General features: G+C 42.2%; 2 protein-coding genes across 4 annotated transcripts; both read left to right on the forward strand.

Moving 5' to 3' along the window:
• Nucleotides 1-124: 124 nt before the first annotated feature.
• On the forward strand, nt 125-11023 carry LOC115137543 (vacuolar protein sorting-associated protein 37C-like). Of its 3 annotated transcripts, none has more exons than XM_065024785.1 (5): nt 125-288; nt 2163-2271; nt 3771-3942; nt 7461-7543; nt 8044-11023. In XM_065024785.1, the coding sequence occupies exons 2-5, from the start codon at nt 2179-2181 to the stop codon at nt 8749-8751; spliced, it is 1056 nt and encodes a 351-aa protein (XP_064880857.1). In that variant the 5' UTR covers nt 125-288; nt 2163-2178; the 3' UTR covers nt 8752-11023. The 3 variants fall into 3 exon arrangements, with proteins under 3 accessions (XP_064880857.1, XP_064880855.1, XP_064880856.1); XM_065024783.1 differs by lacking the exon at nt 125-288 and adding an exon at nt 330-572; XM_065024784.1 differs by lacking the exon at nt 125-288 and adding an exon at nt 330-549.
• A 330-nt stretch (nt 11024-11353) lies between these two features.
• Nucleotides 11354-19763, forward strand: LOC115137360 (T-cell surface glycoprotein CD5-like). Its single transcript, XM_029673646.2, has 7 exons — nt 11354-11436; nt 14894-14971; nt 17309-17737; nt 18027-18143; nt 18649-18699; nt 18924-18992; nt 19207-19763. The coding sequence occupies exons 2-7, from the start codon at nt 14920-14922 to the stop codon at nt 19284-19286; spliced, it is 798 nt and encodes a 265-aa protein (XP_029529506.1). The 5' UTR covers nt 11354-11436; nt 14894-14919; the 3' UTR covers nt 19287-19763.
• Nucleotides 19764-21214: the final 1451 nt, after the last annotated feature.

Here is a 21214-nt window from a genome sequence, read left to right on the forward strand (position 1 = left end):
TTGACATAATGTTCCACTTTTTCCAACCAGACTTCGTGTACTTTACTGGGTACCTCCCTGTCGGCCTGTCCCTGCTCGCATTCATGGAATAATCGTGTCACGTAGGGGTGGGTTTCCCTTCAAATCAGATGCGCGCTGGATGAAACCATTGTGGAAGAAGTGGATCAACTGTCAAAGAAAACTGTTCATGCTATCTAAAGATTTGCTTTCAGGTTCAAGAAATGAACATTTCTCTTGTGAAAGCAGCAACTTGATCACAATATATTTTCATTTTCTTTAGTTAGAAAGGTAATTCAATTATTGACACTGCATTTACTAACCCCCACACGGAAGCAGAAAATGGGTAATTCCAAAAATGGCAGCGGTTTCTGGTAGTGTGAAGTGAAACTTTCCAAATATTGCTGATAAAACATAGCTATTCTTTAATCCATTTTGAGGATTATCGTCGAACAGATATTGAAGAAATTATTGTTGGACTACTGCTGTACCCGACGCCAAGCAACACGATCGAATGACGTTTATTTTTTGAGGATTTGGAGATCGCGAACGGTGGGCTTTCCTCAAAGTTGACGGTAGCAAGAGTGCCTTTCATTGAATGTGATCATAACGATTGTTGTTGTCATCTCTACACGGAACTTGAACAACCCGTTAAGGCTAGCCAGCCCGTAAAATTACGTTGGATTCTTCTTTTACCGGCTATTTTCACTCAACCAGATTGCCTTGTTTGTATATTGGGGTCAGGGATCCCGTGCCCGTTTTACGTCATCCATACATAGGTTGATGCCCGTCAATGTTGTGTGCCGTGTCGCAACGAATTTCTTGATTTGCTAGCAGCATAATGTAATTAATTTTGCCCGCTAACTTGCTTTATAATGTGATAGCCAGTCTGCGTGCTGTGGCTAACTATAGCTGGTTGACAACAGTATTAGTGTTGGTTAGCTGATGGCAAGCCATCAATCAAGATAGCTAGGGTTCGTTCAGCAGGGCACAATGTTGTGGAACGTTACAAACATGCCTCTCTGACATGTAGAATAAGGAACCCCGACGACAGATATCAACAGGGGGTCAGCTCCCACTCAGCCCAGTCAAAGCTCTCTCTGTCCTGGGACCACACTGGTGGAACAAGCTTCCCCCTAATGTCAGGACAGCGGAGTCCCTGCCCATTTTCTGTAAATTTATTTGAAACCCTACCTCATCAAGAGTATCTTAAATAAGAAAACAATTCCCTGCAATAGTCTTTTTCTACTAGCACTGACTTTGTTTTATAACTACTTTATTGAGGGGAAAATGTACTTACTATGACTGTGGTGTGTTGTCTCAAGCTAACTATCTTAAGATAATTGTAAGTCTCTCTGGATAAGAGCATCTGCAAAATGACTAAAATTTTTAAAAAATGAATAGATCTATTGATATTTCTAACTGCAACGTTCCACAACGTTTGCCTACTGAATGTGGCCCATGTTTAATGACTTGGCAATGATGTAGCCAAGATAGCAAGCAACTGAAGTAATTTAGGCCTGATCGGAATTTAGCTCGAGTCTGGTTTATCAAAGCCTAAAATGTATGTAGTAGACCTCGGCCAATAATCGGAGACATATCACATTTTAACACCGACCGTACCGATCACTTATCGCAGGCATTTTGCTGATACCGTTCATTACGATAAGTAGCCTATTCTAGAGGAATGTGAAATTAGAAATTACATACGTTTGCTAATATGGCTGAATATAATGGGACAATTGATGGCTACAATCATTGAACTAGTAGTAGTTGAAAGGATAGTTTTAAATAAAAACTGTGGTGCACAATGTTATAAACTTATTGTTCTATTCATCGTTATCGCATCAATTCAGGCAATGTATTGCGATATGGATTTGTGTCCCCATCTCCCAGATCTAGTATGTAGTATCATGGCGGAACAATGCTATGTTAGTGCTCACATATAACTGTCAATTCTGTCTTGTATGATAACGCTAGATTATAGTCTAGAAAATGATTTCCCATTTAATATTTGATCAGCCTGCCTGTTCATTTATCATTTTGTGTGGATCTATTTTGTATCCTGTCAGTTTCAAGTAAAACAAATTCTCAAATGATCTATGTTCAGTAAACTGATGACATTTGACATTGACAGCTCACTTTTCCCTCCATCTGATTGACAGCGGTCCTGGCAAATCAATGGACAAGCTTCAGGACCTCAGCCAATCTGAGTTGGAGGATTTGCTGGACAATACAGAGCGGGTGGAGTCCATGGCATTGGAATCTGATGAGGTAAGCAATCACGTCTTTGCTTTGTCTCATTGTCTGTCTATTGTGTCTTATCTAGATTGAGATGTAGCCTGGTCCCAGATCTGTTTGTGCTCTAACCAACTTCTGTTGTCATTTATTATTGTCATACGCCATGTTAGGAATGACACTCACCACAGGAGTTTGCAAGACGGCATTAAAAACCGATCTGGGACCAGGCTAGTCGAGATGCGCCGCTCTTACTGAAATGCCTCGTGTGTTTTGTACCTGAGTAATGGGATAATGAATAGCCAAGCTCGTCTATAGGCCTATCTCTGAGCTGAGACCTGGCTTTTTCTGTCGGGTCACACGACTTGGCTATTACTCAATGTAAGCCGTAGATTAATGATTGATCTGAGGATGGACATCTAGGCCTCATCTCACTCTGACCAGTAGCAATGTCCAGGCTCATCCTGCCATCAGCAGTTGTTTTAAAATTATTTTTTTAACAAGGTCATATTGACCCACTTCTCTTCCACCTTTGTCCATAGGTCCAAAACACTAACCTTTGAGGTTCATTTGTTTGTCTTCACTCTTCACGTGGGGAGTTATGTTCGCTAGATGCAAAATGACCTGTTCCTGGCCAACTCGTCTTGTTAGTTAAGCCGTGTTCATTTGCTGCTGTCTTGGCTAGCCAGGTCTGCCTAAACATTTTTTTTGTAAAGACTCCTTATCTCAAGCAGGGGACTTCCTTGTTAAATAAAGTTGAAAGTAAAAACATTGATAGAGAAAAACACATCAACAGGCGAACCTGTCCTTATCGTAGTGTAAACGCTGTCCGTGTGCTAGCTTAGCATATAGCGTTGCCTCCCTGCACTACCCTCTGACTGGGCTTGAACCTCTCCCTCGCCAACGCAAGCTTGACAACGTACGAACGAGTCGAGCTATAGAGAAGGATCCAATTGGATAGCACTGTCGGCAACATTTCAAGCTAGCTGCGGAGTGAGCTCACGGCACGTTCTTATCTCCGTTACGGTAGCATGGCCGGGACACTGGTCTCAGAAGGGAGGACCTGGCAGCTTCTGTCAAACACAGACTGATACATATTGCCATGATATACCAATCATAGAGTCACGTAGAGGAGGAGAGAGTAGTGCCCTAAGCAGGACTTGAACCCAGGTCGCCTGACCCCAAGACGAACGCACTATCCACAATCCTAATAACGTTATACCAAAGATTTTAACATGCTGATCAAGGCTAGGGTCGTTATGAGAATTAGCTAGCTATGTAAGTTGACGTCCGGTCACTACAATATCTGTTGTTCGTGGTCCTGGTCAAAAATACATTAAAAAAATTAAAAAAGATCAAATCAAATGTATTTATATAGCCCTTCGTACATCAGCTGATATCTCAAAGTGCTGTACAGAAACCCAGCCTAAAACCCCAAACAGCAAGCAATCCAGGTGTAGAAGCATGGTGGCTAGGAAAAACTCCCTAGAAAGAAAAAAGATGTATTATTGACTCCTCTTCTTCCTCGACTATAGATTCAGAACATCCAGCTGGAGAGGGAGATGGCACTGGCCTCCAACCGTAACCTGGCAGAACAGAACCTGGACATGAAGCCTCGTCTGGAGAGACAGAGGGAACATCTAGTGGAGAGATACTCTGAACTGGAGGGAGTCAGAGATACCTACAGACAACACTGTGACCAGAAAGGTGAGAGATGGAGGGAGTCAGAGACCTACAGACAACACTTGTGACCAGGGATGAGATGGGAGGTTATTGATGGATAATAGAGCGACAGATGAAGAAAAGCAACCTAATAGAGGAAGAGAGAGAGAGGATATGGAAATAGAAATAACAAGATGGAGAGATGAGAGGGAGGGAGACGCAGACAGATGGCAGATGTAGCAGGTACAGATTTTGGAGAGGGAGTTTGTAGTGTAGGGGTAGATGTTGTGTGGCCTGTTCAGATTCTGGACACTCAGTTGGTCTCTACTAGTCAAACACAGTGTCTGTGTCCCAAAAGCGCTCTCTCACCTATATAGTGCACTACTTAGGTAGTATAGGGAATAGGGTGCCATTTGGTACTAAGCCTTGGTCTCTACTGGTCAAACAGACAGACAGACAGACAGACAGAGCCCCCCCCCCAGGCTTCCAGATCTGGCCTGTGTCTCTGTCTGTCTGCCAGGGTCTCCCTGGATACCTTCGCATCAGCTCCCATTCCACTGCCGTCAGCGCTTTGTCAGGAAGTAGAACAGGCCGTGTGATCTGTGTACATGTGCTCCTGCAGCCTTGTTTTGTAAGCTTTTCAAGAGAAACTGTGTTTGTGATGGTCTCCGTTTGCAGGGCTGGAGTTGGTGTCTGTTTGAATGTGCGCACCTGTTGTAAAGTCTGCTATTATAGTTATGTCATGTGTTTTTCCTGAAGGTGATTAGGTAATATGGAATGCATTGTTATTTCACCCCTAAATCAGTCCTAGTGATTCACCTTGACTGGGTATTAACCTTTACTCAACCAGCATAATTGTGGGAGCTTGCCTTCAATGAGAAGTCTACCAGAGGTATTTGAAGATGCTTGAAAGTAGATTGTCCTGTTGTGTGTGTATCCATGTTTATCCAACATTGAGCTTCATGGCTGAGCTTCATGAGATTACTTTGTTCTCATTTTTAAATGTGTTTAATAGGCTTGGGCGGTATCCAGATTTTCATACCATCCTTCTCTCAACCTGGGATTTACGGTGTTACCTGCATGGCACAGAAGGGGGCGCTAAGAACGCAATTACCGGAATGCTAACAAAATTAGCACAAACTAATAGTGAAATCAAATTGACGCTGTTAGCTAAATGCTAACAAGCTAATGGCAAACCTTGTTGCAAATCCAGCTCAAAGTTATACAAGCGTAGTTGGTAACTATCGAATGTCGTTTTTGGAGCGTGTGGACATTTATGAGAGAAATTGTTCAAATGGACCAAGTTGCGCTGCATGCTTTTCTGATGGAAGAGCAGCATGTGTACATGGAGCAGATGGGAGAAGAGCGGAGGACAAGGAAAAACTATAGTAGGAAGCACACGGGGGGGAAAATGTCAAACATTTAGTCGTGAATTGCGTACAATTGTAACTTCATCACCTCTTGTGTGCCACATAACTGAGATTCGCCTATAGATATCGAACGCTACGGACTCACTAGCTCGCTTTCTCCCGTTGTGCTATATACAGTGAGGCAAAAAAGTATTTAGTCAGCCAACAATTGTACAAGTTCTCCCACTTAAAAAGATGAGAGAGGCCTGTAATTTTCATCATAGGTACACTTCAACTATGACAGACAAAATTAGAAAAAAAATCCAGAAAATCACATTGTAGGATTTTTAATGAATTTATTTGCAAATTATGGTGGAAAATAAGTATTTGGTCAATAACAAAAGTTTATCTCAATACTTTGTTATATACCCTTTGTTGGCAATGACAGAGGTCAAACGTTTTCTGTAAGTCTTCACAAGTTTTTCACACACTGTTGCTGGTATTTTGGCCCATTCCTCCATGCAGATCTCCTCTAGAGCAGTGATGTTTTGGGGCTGTTGCTGGGCAACACGGACTTTCAACTCCCTCCAAAGATTTTCTATGGGGTTGAGATCTGGAGACTGGCTAAGCCACTCCAGGACCTTGAAATGCTTCTTACGAAGCCACTCCTTCGTTGCCCGGGCAGTGTGTTTGGGATCATTGTCATGCTGAAAGACCCAGCCACGTTTCATCTTCAATGCCCTTGCTGATGGAAGGAGGTTTTCACTCAAAATCTCACGATACATGGCCCCATTCAGTCTTTCCTTTACACGGATCAGGCGTCCTGGTCCCTTTGCAGAAAAACAGCCCCAAAGCATGATGTTTCCACCCCATGCTTCACAGTAGGTATGGTGTTCTTTGGATGCAACTCAGCATTCTTTGTCCTCCAAACACGACGAGTTGAGTTTTTACCAAAAAGTTATATTTTGGTTTCATCTGACCAAATTACAGTCTCCCAATCTTCTTCTGGATCATCCAAATGCTCTCTAGCAAACTTCAGACGGGCCTGGACATGTACTGGCTTAAGCAGGGGGACACGTCTGGCACTGCAGGATTTGAGTCCCTGGCGGCGTAGTGTGTTACTGATGGTAGGCTTTGTTACTTTGGTCCCAGCTCTCTGCAGGTCATTCACTAGGTCCCCCTGTGTGGTTCTGGGATTTTTGCTCACTGTTCTTGTGATCATTTTGGCCCCATGGGGTCAGATCTTGCGTGGAGCCCCAGATCGAGGGAGATTATCAGTGGTCTTGTATGTCTTCCATTTCTTAATAATTGCTCCCACAGTTGATTTCTTCAAACCAAGCTGCTTACCTATTGCAGATTCAGTCTTCCCAGCCTGGTGCAGGTCTACAATTTTGTTTCTGGTGTCCTTTCAGCTCTTTGGTCTTGGCCATAGTGGAGTTTGGAGTGTGACTTGGAGTGTTACTTTGAGGTTGTGGACAGGTGTCTTTTATACTGATAACAAGTTCAAACAGGTGCCATTAATACAGGTAACAAGTGGAGGACAGAGGAGCCTCTTAAAGAAGAAGTTACAGGTCTGTGAGAGCCAGAAATCTTGCTTGTTTGTAGGTGACCAATTACTTATTTTCCACCATAATTTGCAAATAAATTCATTAACAATCCTACAATGTGATTTTCTGTTTTTTTTTTTCTCATTTTGTCTGTCATAGTTGAAGTGTACCTATGATGAAAGTTACAGGCCTCTCTTTTTAAGTGGGAGAACTTGCACAATTGGTGGCTGACTAAATACTTTTTTGCCCCACTGTATATAGCACAACGGGAGAAACAAACACGTGACTGGCTGAACTGTTCTGGGGAACTACGCTTCATAATGTAAAATAATGTGCCCGGTGAAATGAAGAACGCAATCAGCTTTATCTCCTAACGTATTGCACAAGTTGACTGCAGGTATTTACTTAAAAAAAAACATAAAATACATAGTTTTGATGGTATAAAAAAATATATTTAAAACGTTTTCCCAAATAGCCCGGTGTACGTTATACACAGTATACCGCCCAAGCCTAGTGTTTAATAACAGGCGTGAAGCATTGTGCTGTCGGTGTCTACTGGGACTTAGAAGCTTGGCGTGACATTGGCGTGTGGGAGGTGTTTATTTCTGCCCCCTCTTTTATTCTCTTGCTCTCCCTCTCTTTCATTCTCTGCTTCACCCCCCCCCAGATGGCATCATGGGGCAGGCATCACCGGAGGGGTTGTTCTCCAGACTTCAGACAGAGGGCGCCAGCACGGAGACTGAGTCAGAGGTGAGAGGCCGCGGTGACACACTTCTCAGGCGGACAATGAAACCGACGGATGATATTGATGACGAGTATGGGAGATGTGTATCCGTCCTAAAAACACAGGACCTACGACGACAAAATGATCAACTCATCTCTTACTCTATTCAACGCCGTACAGAGGACCAGCAGTTACAATAAGACAATGATAATAAATAAATAATACATGTTCAGACATTGTCAATAAAGTGTGTCCGTATTTACCCACATCTCTCTCTCCCCTTTAACTCTCGCTCTGTCTCTCTTTCTCTCTCTTCCATCTCTCTCTCCCCTTTAACTCTCGCTCTGTCTCTCTTTCTCTCTCTTCCATCTCTCTCTCCCCTTTAACTCTCGCTCTGTCTCTCTTTCTCTCTCTTCCATCTCTCTCTCCCCTTTAACTCTCGCTCTTTCTCTCTTCTATCTCTCTCTCTCCCCTTTAACTCTCGCTCTGTCTCTCTTTCTCTCTCTTCCATCTCTCTCTCCGTCAGTCTCTGGCAGATGAGTTTCTGGACGGCCAGCTGTCTCTGGACTCGTTCCTCGAACGTTTCCTCTCCCTCCGCTCCCTCGCTCACAAAAGACGGGTGCGGATAGAGAAACTGCAGGACATCCTGCGGCAGAAGAAGGAGACCGCCGCGGGCGACACCTCCGCCGGCTCCGTGACGTCACAAACGAGCGCCAATCAAGACCCAGCGACGACACAGTCATCGCCATGGAATCATCATCCTCAGCAACAACAACCGCAGCAGAATTCCAATCCCAACAACCACGCTGGTTTCCAAAACGGCCCCGGTTCCGCCTTACCTTACACCCCTTACCCCGTCTCCCCTCCTAACCCCACAGCCACCTCTGCAGTATCAGGCCCAGTCCCGTCCATTCCCCCAGGTCAATTTCCACCCTACCCCAGCCCCGGCTCACCTTTCACCTCAGCGGCGGGCTACTCATCCCGTCCTGCTTTTGGGCCTCCGGCCACTGCCTGCCCATACCCCACCCAGCCAACGTTCCCTGGTGTCCCCGGCTCAGGGTCTGCTTTCGGGCAATACAGTGCCCCCAACACCGCCCCCTACCCCTCTGCGTACACCTACGGTGGGGTTGGGGGGTATGGCTACCCCACGGGCCCTGCTCTGCCCAACTCTCAGTCCCCCACAAGCAGGCCGCAGTACAGGCCCGGGTTTGGAGTGCCACAGCCCTACTCCTGAACCTCCCTCTGCTCTCACCCCATCACTCCTCTCCCACCACACATTCTCCAGTCTCTCTCATTCACTCTTTTTTTCTGACTCTTTACCTCTCTCTCTCTCTCTTGATCTGCCCCTCTCTCGCTCACTCTCTCTCGATCTGCCTCTTCTCCTCCCCCTCCCCTCCTGTCATTCACGTGCATAACTGTCTCAGGACCTCCCCTTGTGCTCCAATGTGTTAGAAACACTCTCCCATTGGCTGTCGGCCCCTTCTCGCTCTCTCTGTCTCTCTCTCGCTCTCTCTCCTCCTATTGGCTGTCAGCCTTTTTACTCTTCTCCCTCCCTTTGTGGAATACTGAGCCAATCAAAAAAGACCTGGGCCATGTACGTTTCAGATAGAAATGGAGCTGACGTGACTCTTTATTTGACATGTCAGAGAGCCATGTTTTACATAAAATATATCTACACATCATGTATTCCTTATCAATGGTTTCACCCTGTAGCACAAGTCCATTGTGGCACTGTGTTCGGTATACGCATTAGAGTACATTTGACTTGTTCTAACACCCATATCATTCTACACCGATGTCAGATTACATGTGTTGATCATATTCGTTCGTATATGATGATAACTTAATACCCACCCGAACCAAAATGTTTTCCAGGTGCAGTTTTGTTCAGGAATTCTGTTCTGTAAACTCTTTCTTGCTCTTCGTTCTGGTTAGAAAGTACTTAAGACAATACTAAAGAAGGAAAATCCTAGGAAGTCATAGCTACTCTCGGATCTGACCATGTAATTGTATTCATTATGATCTAAAAGGCTAAACTGATCCAATATCGGCACTCTTAGTCTGAGAGGCTTTATGAATGCGGGCCCTGATCAGTGGTCCTTTTGGAGACTTCAATAACCCTGTCTTCTTTCTTATTCACCTGGCTGTGCATGTATGATGTTTGTTTCTTAGCCAAATCTGGACATCTTTACAGGTGGAGGATCTTAATCTGAACAGTTTTTCACAGCAGGAAAATAATCCTGCAGCAAAAGGACGTGAATTATTGCGTGGATTATAATTCATGGAGGTTTTTTTTTAAGGGTTGATTTAAAAAAAAAAAATCAAATTGTCAGGGCGAATCAAGTCTGAAGTTACAAACTTTAAAATTATTTTTTCAACCTTGAATACACTACAAGTTTGCATTTTCTGCTGTGCAGGGTGATCAAATTAAGATCCTACATCTGTATGTCCTACAAGTTTAGCTTCCAAGTCTTTTCTTTCTTGGCAGAATGTTTTGGTTGGTTGTTTAGGTATTGTGATGCCTATTGACAATGATGTCGTTGTTTACAGAATCATATCTGTATTCTCTGTCGAGGATCATGCCTGTTTCTCTGGTATCTCCGTTTTTCTCTCCCTCCCACACGCTATAACTTCACACACCGTTTCGTCCCCCGTCCCTGAGGGCTGACTTGGCGTTAAACTCACCTCTCATCTTTCTCTCCTTCCCTCTCAACTCGCTCTCTCTTTCACCCTCTCCCTCCTTCTCCAACATCTGCCTGTTGACATGAAGTGATGCTTGACAATGATTGCAAATGAGGAAATTGTTTATTTCTGTAAGTTCACTTCCAGTGAGAATATGTGATTTGTATAAATGATTAAAGAGATGTTGTTGATAACAAGGGACTAATGGTCTGCACCCAAAATGGAACCCTATTCCCTTAGGCCTCTGGTCAAAAGTAGTGCACTATATAGGGGAAGTGGGTGCCATTTAGGACTGATCTGCCTGCTTTAGCTCAGAAAGCACAGGATGAGAGAGCTGGGGCGGGGGTACTACAACGATTCATACCGCCTTCATGACGGCTCATACAGCATTCATAGACACTTATGTCATCTTAGTCATGAGAACCCTAGTGGTCTTAAACTGAGTGTTACTACATTGGTTGCCATCACGTTCTATGAAGGCGTTATATATAGCGCCTATATAGGGCCTCTTCATCAGGTTAACTGGTTGGAATGACTGGTCTTACGATTAGGGGGCAGTGTCTTACTGGTATTATCACACTACCACTGTTCCAAATAGCACCCTACCCCCTACTGAATGCACTACTTTTGACCAGAGCCCTATGGGCAGGGAATATGGTTCTGTTTGGGACGTGACTAAAAGAAGTAAAAGATGAGTCAGAAATGTAGAAGTCCAACGGAGATACGCAGCATTAATAAGGGGGAAATAAAAATACAAGCTTGGAGCTTGTTTTAAGTTTCTTATTTTTTTGTGTGAATATTATTAAACACGGAACTTGATCTAAGAGCTGTGTTCTGACTCGTAATTAGAAAAATATATTTTCTTTTTTATCTACTTATCCTTTTTTATTTTCTCTCGTGTTGGGAGAAAATAAAAATACCACGGTAGCTGTCTCATGCGGGAAAGTTAGTTTTGACTGTTCTTACTCCAATTGCATCAAGGACGATTCAAGTCGGATAGAACTTGCTTGAGTTTCATTGATTTGATCTGAAAGGTGTGGGCTTTGCTTGTGTTGTCTCAAGCAGAGCTTACTATCAGGTCTTCCTTCCCGCTCTCTGATTGTGATGATCTTTTTCTGATGTGGGCTGAGAAGACCGAACCAGGGAGATGACACAGAAGAGAGAGCGACGGACCCCTGGAGGAAAGGAGGGCACTGGAGGAAAAACTCCCACATAACCTATCAAATATTCCACCCCAGTGAGTATTTTGATCAATCAATTGTTGTGGAACGATTTCTGTAGTCTATAATGTATGTGAAGTCAGTTAAAGTGTAGTAGTCACTAATCTACCAAACAGTACAGTAGGTGCATGTAGGCTTAATGGTACAGTTACTGATAGACAAACGAAGAATACATTTCATCTCAAATCCATACTGTTAACAGAACAGTTTATACAATTTGAGAATTTATATATATATATTTTTGTCAAACAACTGGCTGTGCGGAGAAAGCGGGATGGTCCTAAGTTGCTTCGTATATTCAAAGTACGGAGAGAAGTGTCTCATAGAGAGAGAAAGGGGGTGGAGGATCATTTTTACGGGGCTTTCTACACATCTACGGCTCGGTAAACCAGATACTAAAGATGAGAGAAAACGAGAGCGATAGAGGGTGGGAGTGGACGGGTGTGAACGAACAGAAAAGTTGAGTAATGGTTGAATTAAGAAAAGAAAAAGTAAACATGAATTAAGTACAGCGCCTCCAGAAAGTATTCATAACCCCATTACTTTTTCCACATTTTTTTGTATTACAGACAGAAATGTAAATGGATAACATTTTCGACTTTTTTTGTCACTAGCCTACACACAATACCCCATAATGTAAAAATAGAATAATGTTTTTCTTTTGGGGGGACGAAGACAATTAGTTAAAAATTAAAATAAATCTGAAATGTCTTGTGTCAATAAATATTCAACCCCTTTGTTATGACAAACAAGTTAAACAAGTTCAGGAGTAAAAATGTTCTTAGCAAGTCGCATGGGTTGCACTGACTCACTCTGTGTGCAATAATAGTCTTTGACATGATTTTTGAATTACTACTTAATCTCTGTCCCCCACACATTCAATTATCGGGCAGTGAATTTCAAACACATATTCAACCACAAAGACCAAGGAGGTATTCCAATGCCTCGCAAAGCAAGGCACCTATTGTTAGATGGGTAAAAAAATATATATAATTAAAAGCAGACACGGAATATCCCTTTGAGCATGGTGAAGTTATTAATTACACTTTGGATGGTGTATCAACACACTGAGTCACTACACAGATACAGGCGTCCTTCCTAACTCAGTTACAGGGTTGAATGTCTGTGATAGGTGAAAACTGATGATGGATTAACATTGTAGTTGCTCCACAATACTAACTTAATTGACAGAGTGAAAAGAAGGAAGCCTGTACAGAATACAAATAGTTCAAAACATACATCCTGTTTGCAACAAGGCACTAAAGTAATATTGACAAAAGAAAAATGGCAAAGCAATTCACTTTTTTGTCCTGAATACAAAGTGTTATGTTTGGAGCAAATCCAGTACAACACATTACTGATTACCACTCCCCATATTTTCAAGCATAGTGGTGGCTGCATCGTATTATGGGTATGCTTGTAATTGTTAAGGACTGGGGAGTTTTTCAGGATAAAAAATAAATGGAATGGAGCTAAGCACAGTCAAAATCCTAGTGGAAAACCTGGTTCAGTCTGCTTTCCACCAGACACTGGGAGATGAATTCCCCTTTCAGCAGGACAATAACCTAAAAACACAAGGCCAAATATACACTAGAGTTGTTTTACCAAGAAGACAGTGAATGTTCCTGAGTGGCCAAGTTACAGTTTTCACTTAAATCTACTTTAAAATCTATGGCACGACCTGAAAACGGTTGTCTAGCAATGATCAACAACCAAGTAGACAGCTTGAAGAATTTTGAAAAGAATAATGGGCAAATGTTTCACAAACAAGGTGTGGAAAGCTCTTAGAGACTTACCCAGAAAGACTCTCAGCTGTAATCGCTGCCAAATGTGCTTTTTTACAAAGTATTGACTCAGGGGTGTGAATATTATGTGAATTTTTGTATTTAATTTTCAATAAATGAAATACATTAAAACCAAACAATTCTCACTTTGTCCGTATAGGGTATTTTGTGTAGATGGCTGAAAAGTCATCAGTTTAGAATTTCTGCTGTAACACAACAAAATGTGAAACAAGTCAAGGGATATAAATACTTTCTGAAGGCACTGTATGATAATAAACAATATAATAATAATAATATGGTTATTAAATAGAATATTAGGTAAGATAATATGGTCATTTAGCAGACGCTTTAATCCACAGCTAATGTATGAAGTTACAGTTCAAAAGTAAGGTTGTACACAACAATATCCACAAACAGATTTATAATATCCCCTTTAAATTCTCTAAGTTCCCAAGCAATAATTAATACATAGTGTTCAGGTAACTGCCAAATTAAAGGAAACACTTGAGTAAATGAGGGAATACAAAGCATATTGAAAGCAGGTGCTTCCACACAGGATGCTTCTTGAGTATTATAAGCAGTTAACATCCTATCATGCTTAGCGTCATTTATTAAAATGCCCAGTTGCCCAAATATTTTGGCTACCATGGCTAGAAGAATAGATCTCAGGGACTTTGAAAAAGAGGGGTCTCAAAGAAGCATGGGGCGGCAGGGTAGCCTAGTGGTTAGAGTGTTGGACTAGTAACCGAAAGGTTGCAAGTTTGAATCCCCGAGATGACAAGGTACAAATCTGTCGTTCTGCCCCTGAACAGGCAGTTAACCCACTGTTCCTAGGCCGTCATTGAAAATAAGAATTTGTTCTTAACTGACTTGCCTAGTAAAAAAAAAGAAGTGTGTGTCAGATCTCAACCCAATTGAACACTTAAGGGAGATTCTGGCGCGGTGCCTGAGACAGCATTTTCCAACACCATCAACAAAACACAGAATGATGGAATTTATGGTCTAAGGATGGTGTCGCATCCCTCCAGTTCCAGACAGAATCTATGCCAAGGTGCGTTGAAGCTGTTCTGACGGCTCGTGGTGGCCCAACGCCCCATTAACCCTTTATGTTGGTGTTTCCTTCATTTGGGCAGTTACCTGTAGATGAGGCCTATACAGGAATCCAACTCATAATAGGGATCTTTCTGCAAACAACTGGTGTACCTGGCAGTGGTGTGTACCATGACCTATTGGAGAACACATACACACAAGCGCGCAAAAACACACGGACGTGAAAGCACACACACACAGGCACACAAACACACACTTCACTGTTGGAAGGTGTGTGAAAAATCAGGCTCATGATTGACTCAACCAAAATGTTTAAATATGAAAGATTCAAATTTTTCTTTCCGCCCTCTCCCTCCCACTTATCCTCCACTCTTCTTCATTTCACTTCTTTCTTTACTCTTTCTCTCTCTCTTTTTGTAACTGTCTTTGAAGTGAGGAAGTTTGCAGAAGCTCTTGCAGACAGACTGCAGCAAACGCCAAAGATGAAGAAAAGGCTGTATGGATAGAAAAAGAGAGGGTGGGGAGAAAGGAGAGCGACGAGTTTAGACTTCTGCACCGTTTCCTCTCTCTTCAGTCTTTCTGTCGGTTTTTTTTTTTTTTTTTGCGCGCGTTGTCTCTCTTCTCTTCTTTCTCTCCCCAGTTTTTCTCAACCTGTTCATCTCCAGAATGGATGGAAGGCTAGTTCTTACCATCCTGGTCCTGTGTGTCAAGAATGTTGGTAAGTCTTTATTTAAATGCAGTCCTGTGTTTTCTGAGTGAGTCCATTACGATACAACAATGTTCTCATGTTCTGATATGCTATACTGACAATGACAGTTGAACTTGAAACAGCAGAATTGTAGTCATTTGTTGCGTCCAAAATGACTCCCTATTCCCTCTCAGAGAGGGGCAGTATTTCTGTTACATGTATTTGAAATACGCATTTCAATTACTTCTGAGTAAAAAAAAAAGAAAGTGTATTACACTGGGCTAAACTCCAATGTGTTTTCTAGCAAGATACTTTCGAGAGCTGTAATTTGTATTTTTGAAATACTTTTGGATACAATTTGATTTATATTTAACGGTACATCATTTTTGCCCCCCTTTCTCCCTGCATTGGTATCAGAAGATTGATGGCACTATGGTGTACTAAGAGCTACTGCTAGATTAATTAAATATACATGTATATGTAAAATTGTACAATTGCAAAGGATGCTGAGTATTATTATAATGAAGTCCAACCCAAAACAAGGCCAATAATAATACCAGGTGTACTTTGCAGTTCATTTTGTTATGTTCATTTTCACACATTTATTTATATTTTGGTGATCGAGCAGACACCCTTATACAGAGTGACTTACAGTCAGTACATTCAACTAAAGTCGATCAACAGCAACATATCAAAGGAAATAAATGTGTATTTGTCACGCTTCGTAAACAATCAGGTGTAGACAGTGAAACAGTGAAATGCTTACTTACGGGTCCTTTTCCGACAAGGCAGAGTTAAAGATGAAAAATATATATAAATCAAAAATATAAAGAGTGACACGAGGAATAATGTACACAGTGAAAAATGAATAACAATAACAAGTTAAAAAAAATATCGTGGCTACATACAGGGAGTACCAGTACTGAGTCGATGTGCAGGTGGTACGAGGCAGTTGAGAAACAGAGCATTCGGAAACTATTCAGACCCCTTGACTTTCTCCAAATGTTGTTACGTTACAGCCTTATTCTAAAATGGCTTAAAAATATTTTTCCCCCCATCAATCTACACACAAATATCACGTTTACATAAGTGTTCAGACCCTTTACTCAGTACTTTGTCGAAGCACATTTGGCTTCTTGGGTATGACGCTACAAGCTTGGCACACCTGTATTTGGGGGGGTTTCTCACATTCTTCCCTGAAGATCCTCTCAAGCGCTGTCAGGTTGGATGGAGAGCGTTGCTGCACAACTATTTTCAGGTCTCTCCATAGATCTTCAATCGGGATCAAGTCTGGGCTTTGGCTAGGCCGCTCAAGGACATTCGGGGACTTGTCCTGAACCACTCCTGCATTGTCTTGGCTGTGTGTTTAGGGTCGTTGTTCTGTTGGAAGATGAACCTTCGCCCCGGTCGGAGGTCCTGAGGGCTCTGGAGCAGGTTTTTTATCAAGGATCTTTCTGTTCTTTGATCCGTTCATCTTTCCCTCGATCCTGACTAGTCTCCCAGTCCCTACATTTGCAAACATTTCTAAAAACCTGTTTTCGCTTTGTCATTATGGAATATTGTGTGTAGATTGATGAGGATTTTCGTTTATTTAATCCATTTTAGAATAGGGCTTGTAACGTAGCAAAATGTGGAAAAGGGAAGGGGTCTGAATACTTCCGTATGCACTGTAACTACGTACATACAGGTAGAGTGACTAGGCAACAGGATCGCAGTCACGTAAAACATTTCTGTAACTGTTACTGAGAATGCTGTTACTGTTCATGCCGGCTACTTGCACATTTATTTCTGTATTTTAATGAAATACTTTTTCAAAACACAAGTATTTTGCAGTTTATTTTGATACATTGATGTTTATGTTTTTTTTTTTTAATTGTATTTTGTCATTTTTGCCCATCCCTGTTCCCTATGGGCCCTGCTTAAAGGTAGTTCACTATAAGGAATAGGATACCATTTGTTGTAGTAGTAGTAGTAGTAGTAGTAGTAGTAGTAGTAGTAGTAGTAACAACTGGGGTAAACCTTTGAATATCATCCATTGATCTGATAATTACCCTTATGACCTCCTCTCTCGGTAGAGGGTGATCATTTCTGCTTCCTTAATGTGTTGGATTAATTGTTAGATTAGAGAGGGTTTAGTCTAATCCAGGCCAGTTTTAGTCCTCACTGCAGGCGGCCAAACATTGCCCGTTAGTCTTTTGAAAAACTGCCTGTGATTAGTGACTACCGCATGACATGTAATATTGATTTTAAAAAATCTAATAAAATATTTTTGGTAAATATAGATTCCAAGATACCAATTTACTTTCTCTGCTGTTGTTTCCGTGGTATGACGCATCCCCCCCCTCTCTCTCTCTCTCTCTCATATAGTAACCTTTGAAAACACGACATCCACCTCCCAACCTCTCACACCATCCAACTCCACTCCTGCTACCCCCGGTCCCACCACTTCCTGTGTGTGTAATATCTCCACTTCCTGTTCTCCTCCGACCAAGCCCAAGTCTCCGCCACCTGCGCTGGGTGTTGTCAAGATCAACTGGCAAGCAAAGTCCTGTAAGGGGGACATACACCTGTGTCTCCTCTTGGGTGGAGACACCTGTCTCTCCACCCATTCCTTACCACTCTGCTTTAAAAGTTGGGCCAATCTTAGCCTTGAACTGGCAGAATCGTGTGAGAGGAAGGGCTGCGGGGGCTCCGCAAAGTGGACTGAGACCCTTGCTAGCTCTGAGGGTTACCAGATCGATGGGGATGGAAGGGTTACCAATAACTCCTGTACAACACTGAGGATCCAATGCGAAGGTGAGTCCTGTATGTTTGTGCGTCCTTTCTGTATATAGTCCTCTAAGTGACTGACCGTGGGTTGAAATGCCACACATGCATACAAGTACATGAATGTCTTTGTAAATACACTTTTTATATATTTTTGTAAATGTTTTATAAGGTGCTATAAAACAATAGCCTGGTTTCAATGTTTAGGCTGTCTTGCCAAATGACCATATGAGTTGGTAAGACAGAAGAAAAAAACAGATCTGGGACCAGCCTAGTAAAGTCGTGGTTAAATTTGAATCTCATCTCCTCTCCACTCCAGTCGTCCCAGATCAGTTAGTGGGCTATAAGGTGGTGACTGGACTGCTGTGTGTTCTGGTGCTGGTGGTGCTGATGGTGCGTTTCGGGCAGCCCTCCCTCAAGGCCCTCCGTAAGAGATGTGAGTCCCAGAGACCTGGGCCTGTATCCACAAAGGGCCGCAGAGTAGGACTGCTGATCTAGGACTTGTCCATATACTCATATACACGATGATCTAAAAGACCAAACTGATCCTAGATCAGCACTTCTACTCTGAGACGCTGTGTGGTAACGGGCCCAGATCTAAACACGAAACACATGAACGCACATTTAGGATGACAACAAAGTACTTCAATTACTGCAATACAGTACTTAAAGACAAAAGTCCACAGTACTTTGACCAATCCAATAGCGTTTGATCAAATAATGTGTCATAAGGTCATTTCAGAAAAGAAAAGGATATTGATACCAGGGTTGTTATTGTTATCGTGGCATGTGGCATTTATTTTAGTCATATTAAGTTAGTTATGGATCAAGTTTTTTTTTGTCACAACTGTGTCATTGAGACATGTTATCTTGGTGTTGTGTGTTGGTAATATAACGTTATAAAATGACCTTTAATCAACATGTTAATGTCTGTGATTCAGTGTCAGACAAGAGACAGAGTCGGTGGATCGGACCTACGCAGAGCCAAAGTGGTGAGTCAATGACTCCTAGACACACGCACACCCACCAGGCCAAGTTGCAGGCCTAAGTAGGAGAGACGTGGAATCGGTGAATAATGCGTTGAGTTGATGAGTTCATGGTTACACGCACACAGATTTCGGTTGTTCTCTCTCAAATAATACAGCATCTTGGCAAGCGTTGTAATCCATAACCACCTTTTCCCCCTCCTACGTCTGTCTGTCTCTGTCTCTCGCAGTCTCCTACCATAGAGGGAAGGCTGGACTCCAACTTAACGACAACACAGACAAGAGACACTCCTACCCTGGTGAGGCACTCACACACGCACGCACGCACGCACACACACACACACACACACACACACACACACACACACTCTTCCGCTCTCCATTCTTCTATTAACATGGGCGGAAGCCTAACCTGAGAATTTTGTGATTTACACAAACTTCGAATGGCGCATGCATAGCCGTCTCACGTTGGTATTGGACCCTAACGCCTTACATTCCCTCTCGTTCTCCAAGGATTGGAGAGGCTGACGGTGAACACTAGCCGAGAGCCGTCGTCTAACAGAAACAGTGATTATGACTCTTATAACTTGTGATCATCATCATCATCATCAGTCATATTCTCCATCCTCTATGACAAAATACTGTACATGTATTTTTTTAATGCTTAAATGTAATATTTTTTTATGCTAAATGTAATATTTTTTATGCTAAATGTAATATTTTTTATGCTAAATGTAATGTTTTTTTATGCTTAAATGTAATATTTTTTATGCTAAATGTAATATTTTTTATGCTAAATGTAATATTTTTTTATGCTAAATGTAATATTTTTTATGCTAAATGTAAATGTTTTTTTATGCTAAATGTAATATTTTTTTATGCTAAATGTAATATTTTTTATGCTAAATGTAATATTTTTTATGCTAAATGTAATGTTTTTTTATGCTTAAATGTAATATTTTTTATGCTAAATGTAATATTATTTTATGCACATAATATCATTTTTTGTTGTTGTTTCTGTGTGTAATTCAATCATTCACTTCTTTTATTGAATAAAAAGTCAAGTTTGTTGTTGAATAAAACGTTTGGACCTCATACTGATAACTGAACAGGATGTTGTCAGTGAGAGAGAGAAAGAAAGAAAGGCAATGAAAAGCAGGATTAAAGAAAGAAGGAGAGAAAATAACATTGTGAGAAAGAACGGGGGGGGGGTCTAAAAAGAGATGTAATTGGGTTATGTAGAGAGACAAGGGAAGTGATGAGTGAGTGGCTTCACACGTGCACACACACACACCGCACACAAACTTCGGATTTATGCAACGATGTGGCTTCCTGTGCCTTTGACACCAACATCCTGTTTCTGTTATTTCTGTCACACTTTCATTCCATCGTTCTAAATTTATGTGCATCGTGCACCTTTGTCCCTCTTCTCATCCTCGAACAACCTCCGTCCCCCTATTGTGTTCCTCTTCCTCCGTCCATCATTATTTTCTTCATAATCCCCCCCAGAGTCTCCTCCTTCCTGTCCTCTATTCATTTAGGTGTCGTGTCTACATTTTTCTAATTTCTTTTCTCAAAACAAGACTGCTGTTGGTGGAGGAGATTGTTCCTCCGTGTCCTTTCACGTCTCTTTTGAGTTGAATGAAAGAATGTTTTCTGTCTGGAATGGAAGTGGAGAAGATTGTGCTGACGGCATCTTATTGTAGAAAGACGCTGTTTGGAAAACTGAGCCCCAGTCAATCTTCCGTGTGTGTGCGCGTGTGTGTGTGTGTGTGTCAGTCAAAAGGTCAAATATGGGGTGCTTATATCTGTCCTGTTTCACATATATACAAGAGTGTAACCTGTAGAGTATGTGGTGAAATTGAAATGTGTTTTGCATATCCCACTCCCCCTGAGACACCCTTGGAGATTGGGGTCACGGTGTGTGTGCGTGAGTCTCTGACACACACACACACACGCACACACACACACACACACACACACACACACACACCATTTAGCATGGAAGACAACTAACTATACATTGTGTGTGTGTGTACATGTGAGTGCATGCAGGGCCGTGTGTGACATAATATGTGTGTGTCTGTGAGCGAGAGTGTGTGGGTGTAGTTTTGTGTCTTCCTCTTTGTCAGGTCACGCTAGACTAGAGGATTAAATCTGTCCCATCAGAGGAACAATGACAGATGACAACAGATTACACACAGAGATTATCTCAGAAAGAGGGAGAGATGTGGAGTGAGAGGGTGATAAGAGAGGGGAGCGAGAGGGGAGAGAGAGGAGGGAGATGAGAGAAAGAGATGAGAGAGGGGAGGAGAGGGAGAGAAGAGAGAGGGGAGGAGAGAGAGGAGAGAGAGAGGAGAGGAGAGAGAGGGGAGGAGAGAGAGGAGAGAGAGGGGAGGAGAGGAGAGAGAGGAGAGAGAGGATAGAGAGAGGAGAGAGAGAGAGTAGAGAGAGAGAGAGGAGAGGAGAGAGAGAGAGAGGAGAGAGGATGGAAAGACAAAAGTATGATCAAGTGAACCTG

The sequence above is a fragment of the Oncorhynchus nerka genome, linkage group LG11 (assembly GCF_034236695.1).
Source record: "Oncorhynchus nerka isolate Pitt River linkage group LG11, Oner_Uvic_2.0, whole genome shotgun sequence".
NCBI lineage: Eukaryota > Metazoa > Chordata > Actinopteri > Salmoniformes > Salmonidae > Oncorhynchus > Oncorhynchus nerka.

Excerpts from the sequence above, each read along its gene's own strand:
- LOC115137543 (XM_065024785.1), top strand. The coding sequence starts at position 2,179 with ATGGACAAGCTTCAGGACCTCAGCCAATCTGAGTTGGAGGATTTGCTG. Across the intron at positions 3,943-7,460 it reads ACAACACTGTGACCAGAAAG|ATGGCATCATGGGGCAGGCA; the intron begins GTGAGAGATGGA and ends ACCCCCCCCCAG. Across the intron at positions 7,544-8,043 it reads GCACGGAGACTGAGTCAGAG|TCTCTGGCAGATGAGTTTCT; the intron begins GTGAGAGGCCGC and ends TCTCTCCGTCAG.
- LOC115137360 (XM_029673646.2), top strand. The coding sequence starts at position 14,920 with ATGGATGGAAGGCTAGTTCTTACCATCCTGGTCCTGTGTGTCAAGAAT. Across the intron at positions 17,738-18,026 it reads ACTGAGGATCCAATGCGAAG|TCGTCCCAGATCAGTTAGTG; the intron begins GTGAGTCCTGTA and ends TCTCCACTCCAG. Across the intron at positions 18,700-18,923 it reads ACCTACGCAGAGCCAAAGTG|TCTCCTACCATAGAGGGAAG; the intron begins GTGAGTCAATGA and ends TGTCTCTCGCAG.